Here is a 27,072-nt window from a genome sequence, read left to right as displayed (position 1 = left end):
CCCCGTTAGTCGTGGGAGAGTTTAGAAGAGTCTCCCCAGCTCCCTAGAAAACCCCGTTAGTCGTGGGGGAGTTTGAAAGAAACTCTTAAACTCCCTGTTAGTGGTAAAAATTAGAATGATATGGAGTTTTTTTTTTTCTGGGAGTTCTAGGGAGTTTATAGTGTATTTTTGACTCACTCCAAATCTCTCAAAAAAGTAAAGATTTTGGGAAAGTCTCTCAAACTCCCTACACTCAACACACCAAACTCTCTCAAACTCCCAATACTCTCTTACACTCCCTCAAAATCCCCAAGATTCAAAATACATTAAACTCCCTCCAACTCACTGGTCGACTAACCCCCTAGTAGTTTATTAAATCAATTTCTGAATGTAGCTAAGTTCTTTCTTGATCAATCAATATTCATTAATATTCATTGTTTCAGGGGGTTTGTTATATATAGAAAAGATGTTGATCTAATATTTGAGTGAACATGGGTTCTTTTTTCTTTTTATTGATTGTCTTTGCTTCTGTGTTCTCTATGTTCTAGCTGCAGCTTGATTTTATGATTTATGGGGCAAAGTCGAATCAGAAAGGCGATGAAGAGGGATAGCAGAGAAAAGGTAAATATATAGAACCCCTATAATTTTATCTTTAGTTTTCTTCGTTTCTCTTTCTTTTTATTTTTTTGCTCTGATTCAATCCATAACCCTGCTCTAATCTCATAATCCTGTTTGTTTCGATTTTGAAGCCATCAACCCTATAATCCGAGAGTGATCTTCGTAAAAATTTCACATCTTTCTACACAATTTTGCTGGGTTTCTCGACTCCCCACAGTGGCAAAGGAATTGAAGACCGACAAGCTAGGTATTAATTTTTATGTGAAGCTATTAATTGTACCCTAGAATAGTCAATAACGAGTGACAGTAAAGTTAGTTTCCCCACTTCATGAAGATTTTATTTTCATAGTTGTTGGTTAAGCATAGTTGGCACTTGGCATTGGATCTCAATGGTAAATTTGATGAGAAAATATTTGGTAAATCATATGATTTCTAAATGGCTAAATTGCTAGAATGACATATTTTATTTTATCAAGTACCGTTATCATTCTATTGATCCAGGGATTATGTTATTTTTGGTGTGTCTACTCTTACTTGCAGGAACTAATTGTACACAGCAATGGAACACGCAAGTCTATTACCATAATCCTCATTCCTCACTTTTACCAGTTTATTCTTTTCACAGCAAAAATCTTTATGGTTTTGCTATATGGCTAACGATATTCTATATAGAAAACTAATGTAGGAGAGTTAAGGATTGGGGACATTCGTGGTGAGATTGAGGTGCTTTGTTAAATGCCACGTCTCTTCCAAGTGCACGCTAAGAGATTCAATCCGTTAATGCGTTTAAACCGTACTTCATGCAGTAATTGAGAACCAAGATTGAGGTTCCTGGCTCTCAAGTGATTTAGAAAAACAAGGTAAGTGGCGTATACTTGGTACATCACCTATATTTCTTCACACTGCACTTCAGATTTTATCTCAAGCAATCACTTCTTATAGGATTTTAAAAATTTACACATCAATGTTATTGTTTTGCCGGTGAAATGCATAGGAGATAACTCAACTTTGTTGGCTTGGTCTTGCATGTCTAAATTTCACGGCACAATGCCCGTATAAAATTTGGATGTTGCCCAGTCTATTTTACATGTATTTGGAGCGATTTCAAATTGCCATCTAATATTATTATATAGACTTAGTTCAAAGGTAATACTATTGGGTTTTATAAATTATGCAAAGGTAATACATTTTGGGAGATTGATCCCACTATATGTAGAGTTTATATTTGTCTAACCTTTCATAAATTCTGTAGAGTTAGTGTATTTTGAGGGATCCATCTTGAACTTTGCTAAGTCACTAACCAGGGTTTTATTTTTTACGAGGAATATCTTGGCCTGTTTCTACGTCCAGGCCTATATGATATCTTGGCCTGTGTGTGTGTGCACTTAATGTAAAGGAAAAACTGAAAAAAACAGTGGTGAAAAAAATGCTGGAGTGTGCAAGAGTTTGCAGAGTTAGGCATATGAAGTTCAATCAATTGGGTCTTTTATTCAGCGTTTCTCCAATGCAGTCGAGATATTCGATTGCGCTTGCCTTTTACTGGCTATTTGATGTGTTTTTTTTTTTGTTTTTCTTGGCAGGTGATTGCATAGTTGTCATTTCACGGATTCAGGAGTCGGCTTATATAACTCTATGTAAGTGATAAGTTTTGATAATTCTCACGAATTGCTCATCAAACAAATATGGCCTGCAATTCCGTTGAAAACAAAGCAATAAAAATAAAAATCTAATAATAGCATGACATGATCAATGCTAACCTTAGGCTTGGCGCGACCAAGTACTAAAATATAATTAGATTTCTTGATCTAATTTGATTTCCAAATTAAAAACGGCTAACTTTAATGCTAGATATTAATCCCTAAAAAATATAAGGGGCTGTAAGCTCCGGCTAATACGGCTACTATGATCCAACTAATTAAGAACGCTAGCCTGCCTTTTAATGTTCCACCCATGTATCCAGACTGCTAATGTTTTCATGTGAAACGCGACCAAAACCAAAATACTCATTGAATTGGTTGGTGTTATTTAGCCTGCCCTGCATGTCATAAGAAAGTTCTTAGAAAGACAAGAAAAAAAAAGACGTAAAGAGAGGAAGAAGGATTACAATATAGGCAACCTCAGCAAATATCACCAGAAACTAATCAATTTGCTATAGAAAGAGCTAAAGTATTATTGTATTCAACTATATTTTCATATCACTTTATCTAATTTTTAATAACATAGTTATTGGTCACTCACCTTCTTAAATTCACATGAAAGGATGCAACTATCCCAGCAGCAACGCCGAAGCAGAGAAAAGGCTGAAACTCCAGTAAAGAAGTCAGAAAAACGATATCTTCGGTAAATTAAAATTCACAAGTGCAACAATATTCTGTCCAGACAAACATTTATCAACAACAACATCTAATTTTTACGTTAATGATTTATAGGCAAGATCCTTGGGACAAAGAAAACGCCGGCAAAAAGAGAAACGGAAAAAGTACAAGAACAAGATAATGCTGTTGTCAATGAGTCAATGAGCAAGGTGTACAAACAAAAGATGCTGGAATGCAATCTCCGATACAAGTAAGCGAATACATAAGCTCACATGTATTACCAATAATTTATTTATTAATTACTTACATTTCATACCATTGCAGGATGGCCAGCGGAAAAAAGAAAAAGAAAGATTGTTCGACCTCTCATAGGTCAACCTCTTAGGTATGTTACTTCAGTTGGAGCAAAATTCTGTATGACGTCTGCTAAAGTCGCTACTGGAAATAGTTAAATCTTTCTCGATATGGAAATAAGTAAGCTACCTTAAACTGTCATTCGTTTTTAGTCTGTCACCACAACTGCCTAAGGATAGTAGGGTACCATCTTTTGTGTATAACTAAGCTGGATTTTTCTCAAGTATAACCATCAGTGTAAAAGTATACCTCAATATTCAGTAAATATTAAGAGCTTTGATGACTTCGGTGTATTGCAAAAAAAAACTTTGTAAGAGCTTGAGGATGTTGGAAAGACTATTGTAAACCCGAGACATTATTTTGTTAATAATATTGGTGGAACTATGAATCTTTATGAGGTTATGGCTAAATATGGATGTATAGATGTAAGTGTTTTAAGTTTCCAATTGGTTTTTGTTTTTACTGGAATACGTATTTGGCGATTAATTATTTAGTAAGATGTTAATCACAGTGGTTGTTCAAATCTGATCTTAAATTATTTTTGGTGGTCTAGATTTAGAGGTATCAGAAGCATTCAAGAAAGCTCTCACTCCGTAGCTAAACATACGGAGGATTGATTTTAGGGTCCCTTTTGGTAGGTGAGACTTAAAGGGCACACCTAATCTTTTCAATTTGTTCCTCAAATTTCAACAACCAATGTGTTCAAAAGAAGCCTGATTTAGTTTCATATCAGGTTTGTAATGCTTTGGTATGTTTTCCTGCACTGTCAATCTGCTGCAGGAACAGTTAAAGCATGCATCCATGTCGTCAAGTCTTTGTGAAGCTGAAAGATAATGCTACTAAATTAAGGTAAAAATGTGGAATATTGTTTAAGTTTTTTTCTTTCAATATGAACTCAAACTATTTATGATAAATTTTGAAGTTAATACTAATTGTGGGTTTCGCTAGATCTATTTACAGCTTCAGATAATAAGTTTTATATCCTTAACTATTTTAGTATTTTTTGCTTTTCATTGGCATATAGAGTCTGTTAGAGCCTCTAAACTTGGATGCAAATTCTTTACTTATTTGTTGATTTGCTACATATATATGATATATATAGGAGTATGTGGTGTAGAGGTGGACATCATGGATCACCTATAATCTTAACTCACCCAAAAAGATTGGTGTTTAAAACAAGGGAGTTTTCATTGTCTTTGCTTGAATCGGAATTGAAATCTTCATGCCCGTGTATTGTTTTCAAAGTGACCCATTATATCTTTCCAGTAGTACGTCAATTGAACTTCTGTCTCTAAATATCCCATTCATTGCAACCAAATGTCATAATTAGTAGATTACATCCTTCATTAATGTTATCTAAATTGATAGTAAATGTAGGAAATGCGATAAGCATATGTAATGGCATATGAGATATGATGTGTACAATCTAAGTTGATAGTGTTAGAAGTTTGGAAAACATCTAAAAAGAAGTGGAGAGAAAGAGAACAATAAAAATTAATCATCTAAATTCAAACATAGCAAGAACAAATTGAACAAATTCAAGACATATATATATAGTAAATTTCCTATGTCGCAACTTAAGAAAGCAACAGTCTTTATCTAACAAGGAAGCCAACCTAAGTTCATAGTCCATACACTATAGTCAGTTTTGGTTTTCATTGAACAACCAGCTTTTCACTTTTTTGGCACCACCTCCACCACCCAGACCCAGTTTCTGTCATAAAAACCACGTCAATTCACATGGCTTACAAGCAACACAAGGTGGTGTATTATACATTGGTAAGTTATTTCTCTGATGTTTCATGAGTAATTTCTGTAAATAATATAGGTGCTTTCAAAAACCACTTGACGATTGTGTTCTTGCCGCTGCCTTTTTTGTTGTTATCTGAATTGCAAATGTATCCACTTCAATGGTAATACAGCCGGGACCTATTGTAATTTTTTAATTAGAAACCATGGTGTGGGGGATTCGGTTGACATGGAATGGGCAAAGGTAAGGAGTTTAAGCTTAAATTATGTGCTTATTGTAATTAACTGCTCGGTCAACATGACATTGTGGTACTTCGTTTTACTGATTCAATGATGAATCTAAAGAGAAACTAGGACCACTATGTGGTAGTTTGTTACCCTTTCAGCTTTTAGGAATTCATTGTCACTAAGATTATAAGGCATGTTGTTTTCCAAAAGCCATTGAAATCCTCTGCAATTGATAATGCTTGCCTCTTTATTTTTTTGCTCTCGAATGGTTAGGTTAACAAATTTGAAGTTCGGTTTGACAGAATTGCAAAATGAGTCGAGGTTAAGAATCATTTAAAGTGTACCAAATGGTCAGTTCGTAGTCCATGATATATGTTTCTCTACAATATTCAGAGATTTTGACTGTATGATTAATTAGACTATTTCCGAATTGTTAGATATTCAAATTTTCGTTGTTTCTTGAGGGACTTCAAGTACATGCAAATGCCACTGTAAACTTAAACATGAATCTCTTCTGGAATTAGCATACACAAACTTAAATTAGGGTTTTTAGGTCAATTTCTTTTCTTTTTTGTATTTTTTTTCACTCAACGTTAAACTGTGATTATATCAGGGGATTAAGTAAGCATGGAAAGAGCATTGACAAGTTCATTAGTCATTAGAAGGAGATGGAGGAAGTCATAAGACTGGAGGAGAACAAAGTCCTAGATCAAATGTTAGACTACATGATTTTACTTTCATTTTGGACCATCCATAGAACATCATTCCATTTTATACATAACTAGCTTCGTTGGGAAGATCATTCCATTTTTTGAGAAGATCATAGCCAAAGCTCAAAATTCTTAATAGGCACAAGTAGCTTCGTTGTAACCTACTCACAAAGAGATAACTAGCTTCTTCAGCAAATTCATTCTTTTAATGATTTTTTGGTGGTGTTTTTTTTTTTAATCAGGGAACTAAGTTGGTGGGATTACTGATAAATGTATATTACCATTGGGCACAAGAATAATTTCTGCATCACCATTGAGCATCATCAAACCAAGGAGACTAGGTCCCTTCGAGAGTCGCGCGAGAAGTTCAAATTAGATATGGATAATTTATGTGAAGAGGTTGAAGTGTAAAGTCAGAGAAGCTTTTCTGAGTTCTGAGCTACAAGACGAGATCAAAATCCGGGAAGCCGAGTCCACGCAGCTGTTTAGTAGATCATCATAACCTACTTTCAGCTATTTGAAAACAAGGTACATATAATATATCTTCATAACCTTCAATTTGCTATAAATATAAAATGATAACCTTCATATCTTCATAACCTGCTCTCAGCTATTCAAAAATAAGGTACATGAGTCCATTGATGCAAGTAAGAATCTGAAGTAGATCTTCACCTTCTGCTCCAGGCATCTTTTTAAAAAATGGAACTTAAAGATTTGGCATGGACCTCTCCCAGACTCTCTTTGGTGAGTCTCTTCATGACATGTGAATCTTTCTCCTGTCCCTACTCCCTAGACCATATGAGTAGATGAAAATTGAAAAAGCTCCTATACTTCCATTAAGAGAGACTATACAGAACAAGATAATGACACTGTGGTCAGTTCTTCTCACCATCGATATTTATTGTCCAAATAATCTCTCTTGACATATAGAAAATAATTTAGGTTGCAGATGTGTTAGCTGCATCTGTTTTTAATAGTAGATACCAAGAGGTCCTCCCGTAATCCAGTGATTAATTAGCTACCGAGATGTAAAACTACTAAAACACCATATCACTCATACGTAGAAATCATAATAATTATTGAAAATACCTAGATCAGGTCGTATTACAGAATCCAAAGAGGATACTGATGAATTCATCCCTGTAAAATACTCCTTCCTTGGAAATAGCAACAACACATATTTGAATAACCGGTTCAGGGTATGGCTTATCTTCGCCTAACATTATGTCTTTGGTTGTTTAGGTTGTATCAGTTTTTATACTGTTTTAACTTCTATCTTCCTAATGATAAGACTGTTATTTGGTTTTTCTCACTAATTAAACCAGATCAGTATGAGAATGTCTTAACTGGATTAGCATTATGGACAGCAGTACGGCCAAGACTAACAAACAGATAATACCAATACAATATGGACAGGGGAGTTCCATAAGAAACGTTACTTCACAGATGTTGTTAGAGGTATGCTGGCTGTTGCCAGAGCGTTTTTATTTTTCGTTACCTTATCGGAATTCTTGCTCATGTTCAATTATTCTATCTCATCATTAAGCCTTATTTTGCAGATTGTCCAGGAAGCCCGCATATCAGGAGAACATGTACAGGTTCATACTGAACGTGTCTATAGTTGGAATTGAAGTCGATTGCAGTGGAGATTTATGGTAAGAACTACCATGATAATGTTGTAGTTAACACCATTTTGTACACTCAATCTAAATTAGGACAATAACACAGGCTACTCCATATTGAGTGAGTTGAAAATCTGAAACTGTGATTCATTTTGTGAGTTTATAAATAGTTTGCAGACTGTTGGACCATGCTCATCTGTCCAAAGGATATGAATTCTTGAATTCATGTTTGCTGATCACGTTAACATTTTAGATGTTATGGACTTGAAGCTGGAGATGAAATATACATGTACTGTATCTCCGCCCTATTGACATACATCTATTATTCATCCTTACTGTGTAATTACAGGTGTCAATTTATCCAAGTCAATAGTTAATTGATCACACAAAAAAAAAAAAAAAATGGAAATGAAACTTTAGAAGTTCGGTATGCACAAGTATCGATCTTACTAATTTGCTTTTTATAATCTCCACTTTTTCTAAGATTTGATTGACATCTACATTTTAAAACGCCTTTGCATCAGTCATACAGTTTTTACGCACAAGGATGGGTGATTGTAGCATATCTGCAGGGCCGGCCCCGAAAGGGAAGCAGGGAAAGCTCCACTTAGGGGCAGCAAGCTTAGGGGGCAACAAAATAGGAATGTTCTGTAGTATCTAACATGGCAACTATCAAAGTAATCTTCCAATTGACTGGAAACCAACTTCAGTGGGTTGTTAGCGAATGTATTTTCTTTTGTAAAAAATTGATCTCTGTATCTCTCACAGTAGGTTTAGGGTAATATAGATATGGATTCAGTTACAATTCTATTTTTCAGGGATTTTGTTGATGCATGCAACTCCATTCTACTTTTCAGGGATTTTGATTAGATTTAGTTGATTCAAAATCAATTTCTACTTAGCCCACATGTTGAAATAGAGCACCCTTTCTAATGATGATAAGATCTGGAATTTTTGCTCACAGATACAACATGTTACAGGTACTCAAGGTTACAAACTACTCCCTCCGTCCCACTCCTAAGTGACCTATTTGATTTTAGATTTTGTCCCAATGATAAGTGACCTATATCACTAAACAATGAGATATTCCGGAATTATCCTTTTAGTTAATTATAAATAATATATGAAATATGTATAATTTGATAGGCATGTTTATATTCGTTACGTAGGTGTTTTAAAATGCTTTTCAATTGTATGAAATTTGCGAACATCCGTGGAGTATTTTGAGAGATAAACCATTTTTAAATTTCACTAGTTATTATTCATAAGGGTATAATTGTAAAAAATGATTAAAAATACTATTTTCCTTGCTTGCCTTAAAAATTGTGCAAATTTCAAATAGGTCACTTAGGAGTGGGACGGAGAGAGTATTATTATACGTTTTGGCCTTTGGGCTTCTTTTTTCACCTTCCTATGTGAATATTAGGACACCATCCATGTGTTTTCAATTTTGATTACAATATTAATAGACCAAAGATCATCGATGATCAAATGTTGATTGGTATGTTGGCTTTTCAGTATTGGAACGAAGCCAGAAAGCTTAAAAGCAACCTTATACAGTTATGCTATGCTGTTGTGTGTTGATCTTATAGTTTTTCTTACACAACGGGGCAACATACTTTGTGTTTGCTTTGGGGCAAAAAAATCTCAGGCCCGGCCCTGATATCTTGATTGTCAATTAGATGAGGTGTTCCACTATTTCGATTATTTATTTTGTCATTTGAAATGAAAGTCAGTGGACTTTTAATTTTTACAATTAACAACAACATATGAGTTGGTTGAAGTTGTAGGACGTCAGTGGATCACTAGGTAGAGAAGCTGCAAGAATGACTACTACTTTCCGGACAGGTAATATGATGAGCACATTCATAACTAGGTATAGTATGTCAGCATCATAATGAGTGGAAGGTTAGTCTGATCTATGAATTGCATTGTGGTTCCCTAACATGTTTTCGCCTTTTTCAATCCAGTGACACATTTTTTCTTACTCATGAAGAATTTTCATCGTGCAGGGAATGGTTTTACTTAATTCAGAATTTTAATTGCATGTGGATGCTTGCATTCTGGCTCATGGAAATCCACCAGTTGTTGAAGGATTTCAGGAAATTTGGTGAATACAGGTGCCTACAGAGGCAATTACATACGAAAATATGACAAAGTTAGCTCTAGCTATATAGTACTTGATCACAATTTCAATGGGGTGATACATTTTAACCAAGCTAATCATCTAAAATTCTTGAAATTTGCTCGGCCATACAAGGTCCAAATTGTTGACATTTGCTTGGCTATACAAGGTCCAAAGTTGATAGCATTTGATCAACTTTCAGGAGCTAGCGTTTGATCAACTTTCAGGAGCTCTACTCTACTTGCCAAAGGTGAAATGCTTCTCATGAAGCGTACTGAGTAAGCTGAAGATATACTCTCTTCTTAAAATCCCTTTGTGTCTATGAAGAATTTGCGCGTGACTGTCATTTTTTTAAATTCCAACTTACATTAGGAAATGGTCCTTGCTGTCTTAGCTCAAATGGCAGAGCACATGGTTCTCAACCATAAAGTTGTGGGTTCGACTCCCACAGATGGCAGAGGTAGTTGAGTAGGCTGAAAACCTTACATGCTTCCGAAGATAATATTAGCTCAAGTGCATTACATGTCATTGATTTTAATAGATAATGTCATATATTCTTTATGATGATTGGTTGAGCTTCCTGAACGACCAACTGCATCTGAGCATGCCTGAAGATATCTTACTGAACATCAACCGGTAAGAACTCTTTGAGCCTGTGTGATCATCTGATACATAAAGAGTAGAATCATACGTATCTTTCTACTTAGGTGCCGTTGGTGTACTATACAATTGAACAAGAGAAGAATAATCAATCAGATTGAATAAATTACATCCATTCAAGAATTCAAACAAATAACATCTGTTCAGTATCAATCCATGTCTGAGCATGGTTCCTAAGTGGGTGGCTGGTAGGTTACACTATGAGTGAATGCCATTTCAGGCTCTTGAAACTTGCACTCAATAACAAAACACTCCAATTGGATTTATTCATATGAGTTAGTGTTAAAGTTTTAGTTAATTTTTCTGTACAATTTCTGTTTTTTCCCAAAATTTTGGCTTGGTGGATAATTGAGAGTCACCTATATGGTCAAGCTAATGAATACAACTGAATATTGAATGTTGGAGTTGCTGAATCTAGAGAAGTCAAAAGCTTTGGTGTTAATGGAAAGTAGTGTTGGTGTGCATACAACTGAATACGTTAGGTAAAAAAAACGTATCAAATTGGTTTTCATTTTGTACGGGAGCACGAAACAAATATGCTAGGTAAACCATCCTGTTTATTGAATTCGCTCGCATTGCTCTCGCTGTTAATATAGTTCAATGGCATACGACAAGGTCCAGTTTTGGTAATTAGGTAGATTTATTGATTCTGCTTACTGAATTTGTTGGTGCTGCTCTCAAAGATTGTAGTTTAACGGTTTACAGCAAGGTCCAATTTTTGGCAAGAAGAAAGTTACCATGAATCTGAATACAACTGAACACGTTAGGTATAACGCGTCTCTCACCGTTAATATAGTTCAATGGCTTACTACAAGTTCCACTTTCAGAAACTTAGGTTAATTTGTTGATTCTGCTTACTGAATTTGTTTGCACTGCTCTGCTCTGCTTGATTATAGTTTAATATTAGGCTTACAACAAGGTCCAGTTTTGGGCAAAATGATAGTTACCATGAATCTTCCCAAAAAAGTGAAAGATAGTACAGATTGTGGTTTTGATATTGAAGTTTGCAAACATATATGTATTGTTTGCATGGAGAATGAAGGAGTGGCTCGCCGACTGCAGTTTCACCAGCTATGTGGAAGGGTTGATGGTAAAATGACACTAGCTCCTCTGTTAAGGATATTTATCGACAGGAAGAATGCAACAACTCCACTTTGTAGACTCTAGGAAGAAATGTGAGTTTCAATAGTTTCTGAATATTTCTTCAATATTCCCGTCAGCATTTTCTCTTTGTATCAGACATATCATGTGCATATTGATTCACTTTCATGACATTCAATTGCGAGTAACCAGTTCCAAATTCTTGAGGATTTTTTATGGAGAGAACTTCCAATCATTACTGCTTTGGCAACATGAGCAGTATTTTCTATTGAGCTGTGTAACAGTCCTCATTCCAGGCAGTGTCATACGATCCCTTGAGCAGCATTTTTTATTGTGCTGTAACAGTCTTCATTTCAGGTAGTGTTGTACGATCCCACTGAAAAACTGTACTTTGTCTCGCCTTTTCGAACCTTTTAAAATTGATGTCATCCAATGACTACCTTATTTGCGATAATGGACTGGACTCCTATAAGCCAGGTCTTTTGTTAGTTTCTATGCCTTTTTCATATTGATATTTCATGGATATAATAAATTTTAGCAAGTTCAATAGCTTGGATCCTTCGTATATATTACCCACCTCTATTCTAATAAGATAAGTAATTATGGTTGGATTTGCAAGTATGTGGTTACATCTAATATCCTGATGCCACTAATTTTAAGTGTTTTGGTATGGGTCCGTAGATTAAACCGAATCAATCAAATGATTGCTAATTTTTGTTTGGGATTCTCCTTCAGAGCAACTGCAGTGGTGCGATCAAAACCAAAGATCAAATATCAAAAAAAAGACCAAAATTTGGGTTTAGTCCGTGTTGTGACGCAACGGTACATGATTAAAATTTCATCAGGCGGACTTTAAAAGTCCGCCCCATTTTTTTTTTGTAAAATTTCATCAGGCGGACTTTAAAAGTCCGCCCCATTTTTTGTAAATTTCATCAGGCGGACTTTAAAAGTCCGCCCCATTAAAATTTCATCAGGCGGACTTTAAAAGTCCGCCCCATTCTTTGTAACTTTCATCAGGCGGACTTTAAAAGTCCGCCTCATTCTTTTTTTTTTATTTAATTAAAATTTCATCGGGCGTAATTTAAATCTCCGCCCATTAACAAGCGTACTTTAAATTTACGCCCAGCAACAAGCGTACTTTAAATTTACGCCCGACTATATTAGAATTTGGGATTTGGTCGCGACCATATTTGGTCTGGAATTTGATCTTTGGTTGGGATTTGATCTTTACTCCGTCCCACTGTGTTACGATCTCATCCCAAATTTTTGGTTATACTCGCCCACTGTGGATGCTCTCAGGGTAAAATTTGTTAGTTCGCAATATTATTGACTTTTTAGAAAGAGATAAGAAGAATACATGTATATGATTGATTCAATGTTTTGGATTCCCGAATATGTGGAACCCAAATTGCTGGCCCGTTATGTAAAAAATATGGAACTATGATTTTTGGCATACTGAAATCTTATTAGACATACTGAAATCTTATTAGGCATACTGAAGAAAGGCAAAAAAGGATGTGAAATAACAAAATCAGAAATTCCCTTAACCAAATTTTTCTACCTTTTACGTATTAGTGTTAGTAATCTGGATTAGTGATTAAAACTTTTGTTTAGTGATTAAGATAATTTTCAGAATTATAAAGGTTTGTTTAGATGAAAAAATTTGGGGAAAAAAAAATCAAAGTTTTTATTGAGAAGGAGAGAATGAGAAGGAGAAAGTGAGAAAAATTTTCTTCTTGATTCAATGGAGGATGAGGAGGGTCATTCTTCATCTAAAAAACCTAGGAAAATACATATCAACTACAGCAATGATCCAGAAATGGTTGATTTCTTAGATTATGAGAATGATTTTACACAAACTCAAACTCAAGATGATGATTTTTATGAGCCAAATCCAGATGATGAATACATAGATGAGGAACCCAATGCTTCTAACACACATGTACACTTCTATTTTATGTTTAATCTCACTTTTGTAGCTTGAAATCATCAAAAAAAAATTATTTTTCATCATGGTTCGGCGAACCAGGACTATGTTCGGCTTAAAAATATAAGCCTAACCCACTAAATTGATGAACAGTTCGGTTAGCTGAATTTGTTAACGTTATACGCCGAACCTTCATTTTCCAACTTCCAACCTATTTGCAAGATCCTAGTTCGGCTTATATTAAAGTCTAATAACAAGCCGAACTTATTCCTGAGAGTTAGGTTCGGTTCTCACTCTAAATATCGTATCAGCCGAACTATATATTTTTCCAAGTTCGGTTCATATTCAAAAAATCACATCAGCCGAACATGATACTGATTTTCCATGAAACACTTAAGTTCATACACATTTAGGGGTTGTTCTAGGCTTTTTATTACATATGTTTTCTATTGTGCAGCCTTTTCATAGGATGAACCAAACAAAAAAGGTGGAAATTATTAAAAGTGTTAAGAAAGTGAAGTCTAATGATGGAGAATACCAAGTTCCATACTAAACTCATTAAAATCAATTAGATCTTATCTTCAACTTCAAGAGAATGAAAAGACAAACACAACGCAAAAAGAATGAGGTCATTCCGACATCAGACGAAAAAGTTATGGCCAAAACAAGATCGAAAAACTTGAGTGTGCAAAGAGAAGGTTCGGATGATAACTCAACAACACGAGCTAGACGAACCTAGAGCCTGCAAATCAATATTTTCGAAGTGTTTACAGAGAGAGGTTCGGCTTGAAAGTGATCTAATCGAGTCAGCCGAACCTGACAACCACCTGGGGTAAATTTCACTTCTCATGTTCGGCCGGGAAGGTTTACAAAGTATTAGCCGAACCTGACACTGTTTTGGGACGTATTCAATACACATTTTGAGGTTCGGCTAAAAATTGACATTTACGGTTTAGCCGAACTGTTCATAGACACTTTCAGGGTGAAATTTCAACAACAGTTCGGCTCAAAACTCAACTCAATTATCAGCCGAACCCGCTACTGTAACCGTCAAAAACTTTTAAGTTTTTAGCAATTTAACCCATTCAATCCATGAAAAACAACAAATAAAATATTGAGTTTGTAGGGAATACCTTATTATCCTCATTTCAGTATTTGGAGCTTCAAATGGTTGAATTTCCGATTCAATTTCTGGTTCAATTATAGTTTTTACACCTTCATCTTCAATTGGTTCTTCTTCTTTAATTCATGGATTGGAAGAGGATTTAGAACACCTGACGTTTGCTTTTTGTCTTTGTACGATCCATTATACAGTTCAATTTAACCGATGATCGAATTTTCACGAATCGATAATTAATTACAGCGATGAAAAAAGATATTCTAAGAGAAAATGAAGGTGGTTTGGATGGAGGAAGTAGAAGAGATGTTTAGGATAGTTTATTTTTTGATTTTAGTTTCAAGGGTATATAGGTAACCGAACTACCCAATAGACACCCCTTATAAGGTCGCCTAGGATGGGAAAACTATTTTGTATGCCTTGAAAGTTTTTGGTATGCCTAAAATCATAGTTCAAAATATGTGAAACATCTTATTTGTAAGATTTTCTTTTTGGTCATTAGTTGTGCACTCGGTTAGGACCCGTTTCAGGTTTTGGAAATGGTTTTAATAGGTAACCCTTATAGGGGCGGCATGGTTTATTAAAGAGCATTCTAATAGGATAAAAAGGGTCATTATATGATCATTTAAGGTGTCCCTTATAAAAAAATACTGGAAATGACAAATTAACCCTCATAATTGATAACCTAGTTTAGTGATGATAATCAAGTTTAGTGTTAATGATTAATTTCACTTATATTAACTCAATATCAAAATCAGATTTTTAGAATTAAAAAAAAAAGTTTAGAGGAGAAGGTCAATCTCAATCAATTGAAGAAATTAACCAACAAAATTAAGAACCAGGACCTAAAGATGACCGGGTATACTCCTAAATTAGTCCCAACTAACTTTTTGTTGCTCAAAGTTATCTAAAGTACGTAAAAAAAAATTAATTTTTTTACATTTTCAGAGCTAATTACAGTTGGAATTTTGCTCATAACCAACTGTAAATCGAAGTTACGGTTCGTAAAAGATGAAATACCAACCGTAGCTGGTTAAATTTGAAGAAAACCCAATCGTAAAACCAGTTACGGTTGGTAACCAAATGCTCGATACCAACCGTAACTAAGTTACGGTTCGTAAACTAAAATGATTACCAACCGTAACTGAAGAAAGTTCTCAGATATAAGAACATACGGTTGGTAATTGAACTATTACCAACCGTAACAACATCAAAATATCCAGTTACGGTTCGTAATTGAGTTAAAATCAACCGTAACTCACATAAATCCATAAATTTCAATTTCAATTTTCATCTAAAACCCTAATTTTTGATAGAAATTAAACTTAAATCGAACAAAATAAACCAAATCGTAACTAGGTTTTCAAAACATACCTCATATAAGTCATTACACTACACTTAATTAATTTTCGAATCGTCGATTAATCGAAGACGATGAAATTTTGAGTTTTAATGGAGGTTACGGTTGATGGGAGGAGGAGAAGAGAAGACGAATGAAAACAAATTTTCAATTTAGCTTTGAGTTAGGTTAAAAAATGGGAAGGGTAATCTAGTTAATTTACATCCCTATAGAACATTCCCTAACCAACTAGAGGGACATTACTATCACACTGCCGTCTCTCTAATAAACCATGCCGCCCCTATAACAAGTTACTTTAATAGCTTGAATGGCTAAGTAGTCGCTATTATTAGCGAGGTTTTCAAGGCTAAATTTGATTGTGGGTGCCTCTGTTTGTAATCATTCTCCAAATAACAAATCAGGTGCAAGAAATTTGATTCGTATATGAAGGTTAAGGCGGGATTTGGTAATGCTTTTTATTTTACAAAACCGCTTTCAAAACCTATATATGTCAAAAATTTAAGTACTTTTTATTCAAAGCTTTTCCAAAATTCCTCAACTTTTAGAACAAGTCTTACGGTGGAGGAATTGCATCTTGGATCAATTTATAAATTAACTTGCTGTTGTTACCCGAGCAACTAAAAACTGGAACGTCCGGCTATTACATGCTATTATAATCGTACTAACTAACACACTATACTATTACACGACTAACTAATGCCAGGACCGTTCGACAGCTCAAACGAAACGTCGAGAGAAAGAGAGAGAGTAATGGACATAATCAACAGCAGTCCAGTTCACCTATCACCAAGGTATGATTTTCAGACCAAACTAGATTTGATTCTTAAATTCCCACCAAATTCCTTTCTATTTTTTTTAAAACGTACCACCAATTGCTTTCGGCCGTTATCAAGTCAGGGGATTACCAAATTTAACTTACCTCAGATCGCATAAGAGATTTGATAGGAAGGTTAGTAAGTATACCTTTCTACTGATTTGTCATCGATACGGTTTGAAAGTTAATACAGAAGTATAAAACCACTCCAAATGCAAATGTAACAATTGGAGGAGGAACAATTTACGGGTTTTACGTTTTATTGTGGTGTGTATTTATTTTTAAACTGAGCCGGGGCCACAAGCCTCCGATGATATCCAGTCATTGTTATAAAAAGGTATTGTGTTTGTCTCCACGATGACAAAAGCTATCAAACGGACGACGTTTAATATAAACACGATCCGAAGGTCGGGAAACTCCGAAAAGAGTAATCATTAGACGGCTAAGAAACTTCAGCTAATATTAGTGAACGAAATATTGGAGTCCAACTTTGTGCACCCCAAATAAACCGGGGTGCACATTCCAGCTGTTATAATTGGTCAACAAAAGTCTGCGAAACCACCATTCCTTCCACTTTATTTTTATAGATTTTTTTTCTTCTTTTTTTCTCTTTCCCTAAATTACATTAAAAACAAAAACTAATAAACTCTCCCCATTTATTACGGGACCTTTTCTCTTAATCTTCTTTCTCTTCGTCTCCTACTGGTATAATCTAAGTTTGCGAGTTTTTCATTTTCAGAAATTTGTTTTAATACTAAAGTGAACTTGTTCCTCTCAATTCTGCAAGCGACTCTTTTATACATGTGCAAGTAATCTTGATGACACGAATGATCAAGGCAATGAAAACTAATAATGGAAACAAACAATGGAGTTAGTCATAGCAGAAAACATATAGTTTTAAAGTTTTGTCGAGTAAGAGAATACAATGAATGGCCTAGTTAGTAAGGGATCTGGTTCCTCTGAGAAGATCAGTGTGGTAAGAGTCCCTACTCAGTATGTACATGTCATCGTTTCATTTTTTCCATACGAATGCGATACAAAAATGACTTGGCGTGTAGATCTATGATCATTTTGAATTGGACTAGAACAACACAGCTTTGAGAAATTGAGCATTTTCATTGTAAATTTGTTTTGAAGGCACTTCTTTTTTTCTTCTTCTTATTTTCGTGTTTCATGGATAGACGTTTTAATTGTTGTGGCAAAAAATATAAGAATGATGAGTTTAATCAACGGAGCAGCTGGAGATGCTAATGAAGTTCTCGGAACGAAGTTGTTCAGAGAAGACGGATAGACAAAGTTGATTACCTAGAAAGTCGCAATACCATGTTATTTAATTTAATTTCCAACCGAAAATAGAATGAAAAACTGAAAAATTGAATAAAAAAGGAAAAGTATAAAACCAAAGCTGAAAAATAGGGTGGTTTTATAGCACCGCTTAATTGGGAGCCCCTAAAAATAATTAGGGACCTCACATTACAAGACAAAAAAAGTCATCAAAACCAAAAAAGGTCATCTCTTATTCAAAAAAAAAATTAATGATTAAACTGCCCCTAAATAATTAGTATTAATAATTACTTAAGTTAATTAGTGAAGTTAGATTAAGCGCTCTAAGTGGTCGATCCATAGATACTATGCCAGAACTCAGAGAAAGAGTCGTCAGGGTCGAGGAGTGTATACCCCAACGATTCCGGAAAGTCGTCAATTAATTGACACCGCCATTGACGACTCAAACCTGCAACTTTTTGAGGTTATGAAAAATTGTGATGGTACTATGATAAACCTTGACGACTCTAATAAGGGTTATCACCCAAAAATTTTATACGCAAACCACTCTCAAATTTCAAATGACGACTCTATGTTAACTAGTAACGACCCTCAAATAGCATATGACGACTCTCTGAAACTTAATTTAACGACTCTATGATAAACTTTACGTGACTCTCTAAAACTTAATTTGACGACTCTGTGTTAAACTTTCTCTGTTTATAGTGCCGGTGGAGGAAAGCATTAGCTTTAATGAATTTGATAACACCAACAATATATTTGATATAATCCTTTACGACAAGAACCATCTCCTCTCCACATTTTATTAGTATTCTATTCACTCATGCGTGTGTATATGAACACCGCTTAAGTGCTTATTACAGATTTTCAAGCACCAACTCATTTTATCTTTAAACACTCTCCTCTCTCTAGAAATTCTCTTCTCCCAAAAAAAAAAAAACAACAAAAAGAGTTACTAAAAACAATCCGAGAAGATGCCTTGTATTGCTTTTGGGGTCGTTCGTGAAGGGTGAATAATCTTTATGAGTCGTTAACTTTGAGAAAGGGGTCGTCATATTTTACTATATTACAGAAACGACTCAAATCTAGAAAAAAAAAAACAAAAAAAAGAATTAGGATCCTTATTTTCTTCCTCACATACCCTAATAAATCTTCATAGGCTGTACATGTGCATGAAAATTGTTTGGTTTTAGAATTTTCGTGTTGCCGAAACTTTGACAATAACTGATTTTTTTATTTTCTTCGTGTCGTTAATGGAAGAGAAGATAGTTAAGAGAGAGGAAAAGGGGAGGAAAAAAGACTCCGATTTTCTTGTTAAAAGATGGAAATGAAATGGAGACTTACGGTTAAGGATGAATAGTTATTATTAGTTAAGGGCAAAATAGTATGTTCATTATATTTGGAATCCCCTAAAATAAATGGAGTATAAATTTGGTAAGGCTCTTAATTATTTTTTGGGCCCCAATTAAGCTTACTTTGGTAGGTTTTAATCTGCCAATTATAACAGCCGGAATGTGCACCTTATCGGGGGTGCACAATATTGGGCCGGTTTACGCTCTTTCCTCTTGGCCTTTTCTCTCTATTTCCCCCTTCCATCCGAGTTGTAGAGTTGAGAGGTTTCTTTTTCCCACATACTGAATTCTTAGTTCTCCGGTACTGCCATCACCACCATAACCACCAGAATCTATGCGTTCATCTACTTCTACTTCTCCTTCTCCTTCTCGAGCAGCAACAGTGATTCAAAGTGAACCACGCATCATCTTCTCATATTTGAGGCTTGAGCAAGTCCTTGCAACATCTTCATCATCTTTTGTTGATTTCAGTTGGCCATGAAGGGATTTGGTAGGTAAGAAGAGATTTTGGTAATAGTAATTGAATTAGTTTAAGATTTCATAAATTAAAACCTAGGGTTTCATATATCTGGTGGTAAATTTTGAATATACTGTTTAAGTTTAATGGTTGTTCTATTTACTTGCTAAGAAATACCAATTTATCAATTTATTATATGATGTTTAGGATTTTGGTAATAGTAATTGAATTAGGTTAATATTTCGTAAATTAAAACCCAGGGTTTCATATATCTGGTGGTAAATTTTGAATATACTATTTAAGTTTAATGATTGTTATATTTACTCGCTAAAAAATACCAATTTATCAATTTCTTAAATGATGTTTAGGGTTTTTTAGTTCGTTTTTGTTTCAAATTATTGAGTTACTCTTTTATATGGTTTTGATTTTTTAATTTAGTTAGTTTGTTTCTGCAAATTTGTTAAAGAGTTTTTGCAAATTCTCTGATAATTCAATTCTGTTTTCGTAGATTGGTTAACCTGTGGGCAATGGCATTCGATATGCAGAAAAAAGTCAGCTTACTAGGGTTTACTGTGCCTTCATTAGCTCCTTACACATGCTACTAGAGGCCTATTGTTTGCATACAACTAAGTTTGACTATTCTGTAGCTTCTAATTGTTTGTATTGTAGGAAGAAACATGCCTGTAAATGGGAGAATGAATTGTTGTTAGTATGAGGCGGCTTTATGTGGTCTTTGAAAATTGAGAAGCTTTTGACTATTCTGTAGCATCTCATAATTTTATTGCAGGAAGAAACATGCTTGAAAATGGGAGAACAATTGTTCTTAGTATGAGGCTGTTGTCTTTGAAAATGTGTAGAAGTTGATACTCATCTTCTTTACATCGTAAGCTGTCTCTTCCATGCACCACGCCTCTCAAAATCAATCTTTAAGTGACTATTTTAACTTCTCTCTTCCCAAAATAGGAGAAGTTTAGCATGCGGCGGTGATCACAAGATAAAATCATTAATAACCTGTTTAGCTAATTTATATACCGTAGGTTGTAAATCCGACAAGTTAAAGCAAACAACATTATCAAATCTGACCCTGTTCTGTAGTGAACTATGATAGGTTTTGGATCTTATGTTTAAATTATTTGTCGAGTGAACCAACACTTTCTTCTGTTGTCAAAGTTGAAATGTTGATCGGCTTATGCATATACTTTACCTAGAAATTAAGAACAAAACTAAAGCTTAGAGATATTTTTTTATATAGGTTTCATGTAATGCAGGGTGCATAATTATGACAACCATTACATATAGCTCAACTAGCTTTTGCTATAAACTCTTGGTTGCGAATCTGTGTTATATAAAACCTAATATTCTCTTTCCATTTTTTTTTCCATCGGATTCTCTTTCTACCTCTGCGATCCCTTTTCCTCTCTTCACACATACCCTAGACCTTTGCTTTCCTCTTTGGTTTGTATTTGATTGTTTGATTTTTATTTTGATTTTGTAGGTCAAAAGAGACGAATTCGAAAAACGAGTGTTTCATCAGATTTGATTTATGTCATCTGCATCTAATTGTGTTTTTACTTTTTAATGATTTCGTCAGTTTTTATCTCTGTCCGTTTTGATTCTTCTTATTTGATTTTCTATTCTTTTACTCCGAATTCAGGATATTCTTATTTGAAATGCTTTTTCACCCATTGTTTCTCACTGTTTTGAACTGAACAGCAGGCAAACCGATCGTCTCCAACGATTGTTTTCTTTGTTAATGATTTTTTTTCTTTATTTTGATTTTCTAGGTAATGAAAGACTGATTTGAAGAATGGGTGGTATCCTTCTATACAATCTTTTCGTAGAAGCTATCCTTTCGTATATTTAGTTTGGGTAGTGTTTTATCTGTTTCGGGTTAACAGGATTGGTCATTTTTTTACTCATGTTTGTATTAGTTGTGTGTTTAAATGTTCAGAGTTCAGGTGTGTGATTCAAATCGTATAAGTGGAGGACACATTTTTTAATATTAATGTTCAAAGTTCAGGTGTCATACCGTAGACGATAGTATGGAACTATGATACTTCCTCTCAAATTAATTCGGTTGAAAGTAGTTTTTCTGTTTTTTTCATTCATGTTCGTGTAGATGTGTCTGTTCTAACGAACGTTGGATATTTTAAGAGGCAGGTATGAATATTTTGGGATGCTTTATTGTTTGACCTAGATCTTTTCCCTTTTAAATGAATCTTCTGAACAATCATGTTGATCTGCTTATATTATAATATGCTTTTCCTATATTTTTGTCAGTTATCTTTGTGACTCTTAGCACTGATCCCCATATATGTAAACTTTTACGCCAATTGGTAAATCCTTGCAGTACTAGCAGACCAATTTTCCATTAACATACTCATCTCTGAGAAATGTTGTTCATTGGGTGTACTTTAATAGATTGGCCCTCAGCTCTGTACCATTTTAAAGTTTTGTAACAAATTATATTTGGACACAGGTCCAGTGAAGTCCCCTTAGCTATTGAGCTTCTGTCTATAGTGTTTAAAAAAGAAGGGTGTCTAGGAATAGGGCAAAGGAAAATATTTCCATCATAGGTTACTGCTCTTCTTTAAAAAAAAATTCGTAAACTTAACTGACAAATATGTGGTCTTCTTCACATGATGAGCTTGCTGCTGTCTGATTTTTGCTAACAGATGCTTAAATGGTAAGAGTAATTTGGAACCGATAAATTTTGTATTTATGATTAATTGGCATTTTTATAAACCGGTAACAATTTATTGGAATATTGATTCTCAGTGTACTGGATTGGGTACTCAAGGTATTCTCCGTAATAGGCTAATACAACTATGGTTTTCATGGTTTGGAGATGCTATCTGCAACAACCCGGATAGGTAAGACATCTTTAATTTGTTTGTAATATTTCTTACTTATTGGACGTCTCATTTTTGGAGATTCTAAGTAAAAGCAAGTCTGAACAAATATTTTTAAAAAAATGAAGAACTTCACTAGATCGTGCATAGAAATGAAGGTAGACTAAATTTCTAACCTTGATTATATCTGCTTTAGGATTTCACATACATATGATAAGGAGTTCTTGACTATGGCTATATAAAAATAAATTAATATAAATATATTTTTTATTAAGATTGATCCAAAAAGTAGTCGTAAAGGGTTTGTTCAAGTAAGGCATCCATATCAGCTGTTGGCTAAAACATAGAAAATCAAGTATAAGTAAATGTCTCTGACCGTTATCATGTAAGACAGTGGTCTTCGGTAAGGAAAGGCATCATGTATATTACAGTGGTAAGAGGAAGATTTGATAGACAAACAATGTTGGGCGGCTTCGGCCTTTTTCTCATATGGGTCCTTCTACAGCAATTTAACATTATGCAAAGGAATAATATTTGGTGGTTTGGTTTATTGATGTACTTGAATGGGTGTTTGCTTTTTGTTACAGGTGCTCAAACAGTTTATTTAAGTCTGTAGGGGAACAAATGACTTTGTCCTTTTATCTTATTGTTCGTCATTGAAATTGCTATATTGTGCAAACTTTTCTCACCAGTATCCAATTAACTTCTCCATCCGTCTCAGATTTCAGTTGTTGCACAGAGTCAACAAGATTATTGTTATAATATCCTTAATATTATTGGAGTTTTACCTAACTTTAACTTGGTTATTACTCGCTACTTAATTGATTATCACTCCATCGTAGTCAATAAACTAGGATTTTAGGTATTAAATCAAGAAGGCAACCTGTTAGCTGACTTCGCTTCATTTTAATTCGGTAAATTACAAAGCCTTGGTGAACTGAAAATTGATTCTCTTTCTTTCTCTCTATGTACAGGTAGTGCTGCACCGTTGTTTTAGTAATAACTAGGTGTGAAAAAGATAATCCAACGTGGTCAGATATTCAGACATGATAGAATGAATATAACCCTTATGACTGAACAAAGGGACCCTGAACAAAACCTTGAAAAGTTTTTAATCCACTCTTAGCACTCCCTCACCTTCTGTAGTTCAGCTTTGGAGACCTGAAGCCGAGTAAACCTCATATACCAGTGGTCAAGATTGGTTCCTCTCAAGCAGGAATAGATGTTCTGCATCTCCAAGCAGGATATTTGATGCAACAAACTTATCTTTTCTCAGAGGTATTTTTCGTGTTTGTGTCAGCCTTTCTTAGTTTTGGTGAGCCTCTTTTTCTTGGAATTTAAGATTTTAATTCTGGGAGATGTTGAACCAGGTAAATTACTAGCAATTAAGCTGCATGTGGTGATAGATATGCATAATTTTCGAGAAACTGCTTGCATGAAGTTCGCTCAGCAGCATGTTATTTTATGTCCTTCCACGGGTCTATTGCTCCAGAATATGGATTGATTGGTTAGGTTTTTGTTCCTTAACTCTCTTATCAATCTATTATTATAACATATCTGGAACTTAGATGGAGGTTTTGTAATTTTTAGTTAGCGAAACCATTTGATGGAAATGGAAATAAATGAGCGATAATTCGATTCCCCTATCAATAGTAGTTGCTTAAGTAGTCATCTGTTCAAACATATTGTTTGATAATGATTTTATATTACTTGCAATTACACTGCTCATGAGGTGCATGGAATGTCAATCAAGGATGTGAACCAGGTGTATCCTACATGTTTGATAACACTTCTTAAATCAGCTAACTGCATTGTCCACAATACTTATTTCATTGCCCGACTTGCGCTCTTCAAAGAAAAGTACTTCTTGAACTATTGTTAAAAGGCCATCTAAAGGTAAAATACGTTGATGCACATGTGCATCTATTTCTTTACTTTCACAAAACATTCTTCATGAAATCTGAACTCTACCAGGGATCCTCAGCTGCAAGAAAGTAGATCAATTTATCATTTATATATTTACAGTTGCATCATATACATGATCGCAAAGTTTTTCCATCTCAGTTCCATATGTAGTAGATGTGTATTCTATGTGGCTGGACCTTCTGGGAATCCCCCATGATTTATGTGCACGAGTATGAATCTGTGGCGCAATGGTAGAGCGTCTGATTCCATGTCAGAAGGTTGCGTGTTCGAATCACGCCAGGTTGTTTTAGTTCCTATGGTCTTACACCTTTAGGTTGAACATACAAGTTAGTGATGAATATATTGCAGTTTTATATTTTAGCTTTCGTGAACGTATACTTTCTTTGTTTGTGGGTATCTTACAAATTCAAACAATTAGTTTCCTAAACACTCAGTGCATCAATAGCTTCATTGACACCATCGATATTCCTATTTGGGATCCGACCAATTAACTCACCGATGCATATGAATGAATCCAACATGCTAAAATTACATGATTTGGGATTGTGGGTAGGTAAATTGAGTTTTTTGAAAGGGAATCAAGAATCAATAGTTGGTGTTATCACCACCACCGCCAGACCTATTTCGGTGGGATGTAAGTAATCCATAACTGTCTCCTTCTTTATTCCCTTTCGATGCTTCTAAATTACTAGCAGTTATCATTCCCTACAGACTTGATGGCATTGTCATAAAGCTCTACTTTCTTATAAGTTACAAGCAACAACAAGTCGCTACTCTACGGAGAGGGAACGGGAAGAAAAGAGCTGAGAAAGCCAGAGTTGGTCAGTTTCCGCTTCTTTTCTTTGTTAAGCCAATATTCACTTCAGAGGAGGACATGTATGAGACTGGAGAATTTCAATCTAATTCATTTTTAATCGGGAAAGTAGATTTGTCTATCCAGGTACTTTCTTTTCTTTCATCTTCAGATTTTACACTCAAAGAAATTTGTGTATTTTCAGTTTAAGAGTCTTCAGTTTCTGTATAAGAGTCTTCAATTTCTATATATGATTAGTATTCTTCTTCATCTTCAAAGGTTTCTATGGTTTTTCAGGACCCAAAAATACTTGCTAAATATATACGATCTTCATTAGCAGCTTCAGTTGTGCATATTCTGAAACAACATCTTCAATCGTCATTGTATACTTCAACGTATTTTAGTAATCAAAGTATCAAACTCATATCTAACGGTTTAGTCGCTAAGAATCTCAAATAGTACGTACAATTTCCTGATCATTCCTTATCCGAATGCTTCTTAAGCAAGTTGTTATTTATTCTCATTTGGATCATATATTTACGCTTTCAGTCCTTACTCCTGCAGTCCTTCTATTGATGTAGTCAGTTATTTTCTTTCGATATGCAGCTTGAAATGTTGAACCAGAAGGGTGTCATGAAACATGGGTTACTATTGAGTTTGGATATACGTCGGATTTTAAGTATGGAGATTTTCATTTTGAAACTGAAGATGTTCGTACTTCGCAGTGAAGCTGTTGATGAGGTTTTCTTTTTAGAAACTTAAGATATTTATTGTCGGAACCTGACGAGATTTTTATACTTTTTTCCTTTATTGACATTTTTTGTGACATCAAAATTTCCCTTTGCTTATCTTTTTGTTTGTCACTTCGGGAGCAGTAGTACATGCAAGAATAGAATCCCAACATGACTGCACTAATATGTCATATTTTTCCACATCCATGTGCATTTCGCTAATTTAGTTGGTATTGATATTCTTTTTTCATGTTGGATTATAGCCATCATGTTAGGCTAGCATCTATGTGAACTTCAAGGAGTTTACCTTGCTGGCTTTCTATACTTGAGGTGGAGAGCCATAAGTACTTAGCATATGTATGTAACCTTTGCTAACATCTAGTGTAGTGCCCATTTCTGAAATAAAATAACACATATATAGATTTAGCATATCAAATGATAGATCATATCTGTATTATTTGAATACATTGTAGGTTGCCAAAGTGAGATTTTTTGCAACAAAAAGAGTAGAAAATGTCAAGACTAAAAAGTTAGCTATTGTAAATTTGCCATAAAATAAAATAAGAATGTGCAGAATGAAAGGCTTAATAACTATAAATCGATTCATTTTTTTGGGCTTTGGTTGTATATTGGAATTTAAAATTCTTTTTATTTTGTCCCGATGTAAGGTGGCAACTGCCTATTTTTTGAATCCTATTATTGGGGATTTAAGGGGTGGGTTTTTGGGGTTTAAAAGACTAGGTGGAGACTAAGTGATATAGGGGAAATCAGATTTATGTCAAAGTTCAAAACTACCCCAATCATTTTAACTTATGACACTTCTATCTTTCCATTAACTGATTAATCTAATCCAAAAAAGAAAATGAAAATCAGTAAATGAAAAAAAGAAACTGAAAATCATTAAAACTAAAAAAGAAACGGCACCCTCCCCTATTCCTTCTTCTTCTTCCCGTACTCTCCCTTTCTCTTTTCATTCTTCTTCATCTATCATTCTTCGT

General features: G+C 34.6%; 1 protein-coding gene, 1 long non-coding RNA gene and 1 other non-coding gene across 43 annotated transcripts; all 3 read left to right on the top strand.

Annotated features, from left to right (window-relative positions):
• Nucleotides 1-291: 291 nt before the first annotated feature.
• Nucleotides 292-8,406, top strand: LOC113319299. 18 transcript variants are annotated; one of them, XR_003345321.1, is made up of 14 exons: nucleotides 292-600; nucleotides 729-844; nucleotides 1,138-1,457; nucleotides 2,178-2,231; nucleotides 2,857-2,937; nucleotides 3,027-3,162; nucleotides 3,237-3,297; nucleotides 3,820-3,900; nucleotides 4,047-4,115; nucleotides 5,189-5,259; nucleotides 5,517-5,593; nucleotides 6,196-6,481; nucleotides 7,279-7,411; nucleotides 7,513-7,918. It is a non-coding gene; the product is annotated as an uncharacterized LOC113319299 (long non-coding RNA). The 18 variants fall into 18 exon arrangements; XR_003345310.1 differs by having other exon boundaries at nucleotides 3,820-3,904; XR_003345313.1 differs by having other exon boundaries at nucleotides 293-600; nucleotides 3,820-3,904; nucleotides 5,217-5,259.
• A 1,678-nt stretch (nucleotides 8,407-10,084) lies between these two features.
• Nucleotides 10,085-10,157, top strand: TRNAE-CUC. Its single transcript has one exon. It is a non-coding gene; the product is annotated as a tRNA-Glu (tRNA).
• Nucleotides 10,158-19,497: 9,340 nt separating this feature from the next.
• LOC113317895 lies at nucleotides 19,498-26,275 on the top strand. Of its 24 annotated transcripts, none has more exons than XR_003344109.1 (7): nucleotides 19,498-19,809; nucleotides 22,448-22,458; nucleotides 22,551-22,645; nucleotides 23,599-23,902; nucleotides 23,995-25,490; nucleotides 25,641-25,801; nucleotides 25,950-26,275. XR_003344109.1 is itself a non-coding variant. In XM_026566015.1 (5 exons), the coding sequence occupies exons 2-5, from the start codon at nucleotides 22,621-22,623 to the stop codon at nucleotides 25,960-25,962; spliced, it is 465 nt and encodes a 154-aa protein (XP_026421800.1). In that variant the 5' UTR covers nucleotides 19,498-19,805; nucleotides 22,551-22,620; the 3' UTR covers nucleotides 25,963-26,275. The 24 variants fall into 24 exon arrangements, 2 of the variants coding, with proteins under 2 accessions (XP_026421800.1, XP_026421799.1); XR_003344100.1 differs by adding an exon at nucleotides 20,560-20,655 and having other exon boundaries at nucleotides 21,557-22,645; XR_003344096.1 differs by adding an exon at nucleotides 20,560-20,655 and having other exon boundaries at nucleotides 21,268-22,645.
• Nucleotides 26,276-27,072: the final 797 nt, after the last annotated feature.

Source organism: Papaver somniferum, chromosome 10 (assembly GCF_003573695.1).
Source record: "Papaver somniferum cultivar HN1 chromosome 10, ASM357369v1, whole genome shotgun sequence".
Lineage (NCBI taxonomy): Eukaryota > Viridiplantae > Streptophyta > Magnoliopsida > Ranunculales > Papaveraceae > Papaver > Papaver somniferum.
Note: the sequence above shows the minus strand (reverse complement) of the source record. Positions and strands in the feature narration are given on the sequence as shown.

What these genes read in the sequence shown, in the direction of transcription:
- LOC113317895 (XM_026566015.1), top strand. Translation starts at nt 22,621, where the DNA reads ATGCTATCTGCAACAACCCGGATAG. An exon ending in AAGTAGATTTGTCTATCCAG is followed by an intron (nt 25,491 to 25,640) that starts GTACTTTCTTTT and finishes ATGGTTTTTCAG; the next exon opens with GACCCAAAAATACTTGCTAA. An exon ending in GTCGCTAAGAATCTCAAATA is followed by an intron (nt 25,802 to 25,928) that starts GTACGTACAATT and finishes TGATGTAGTCAG; the next exon opens with TTATTTTCTTTCGATATGCA.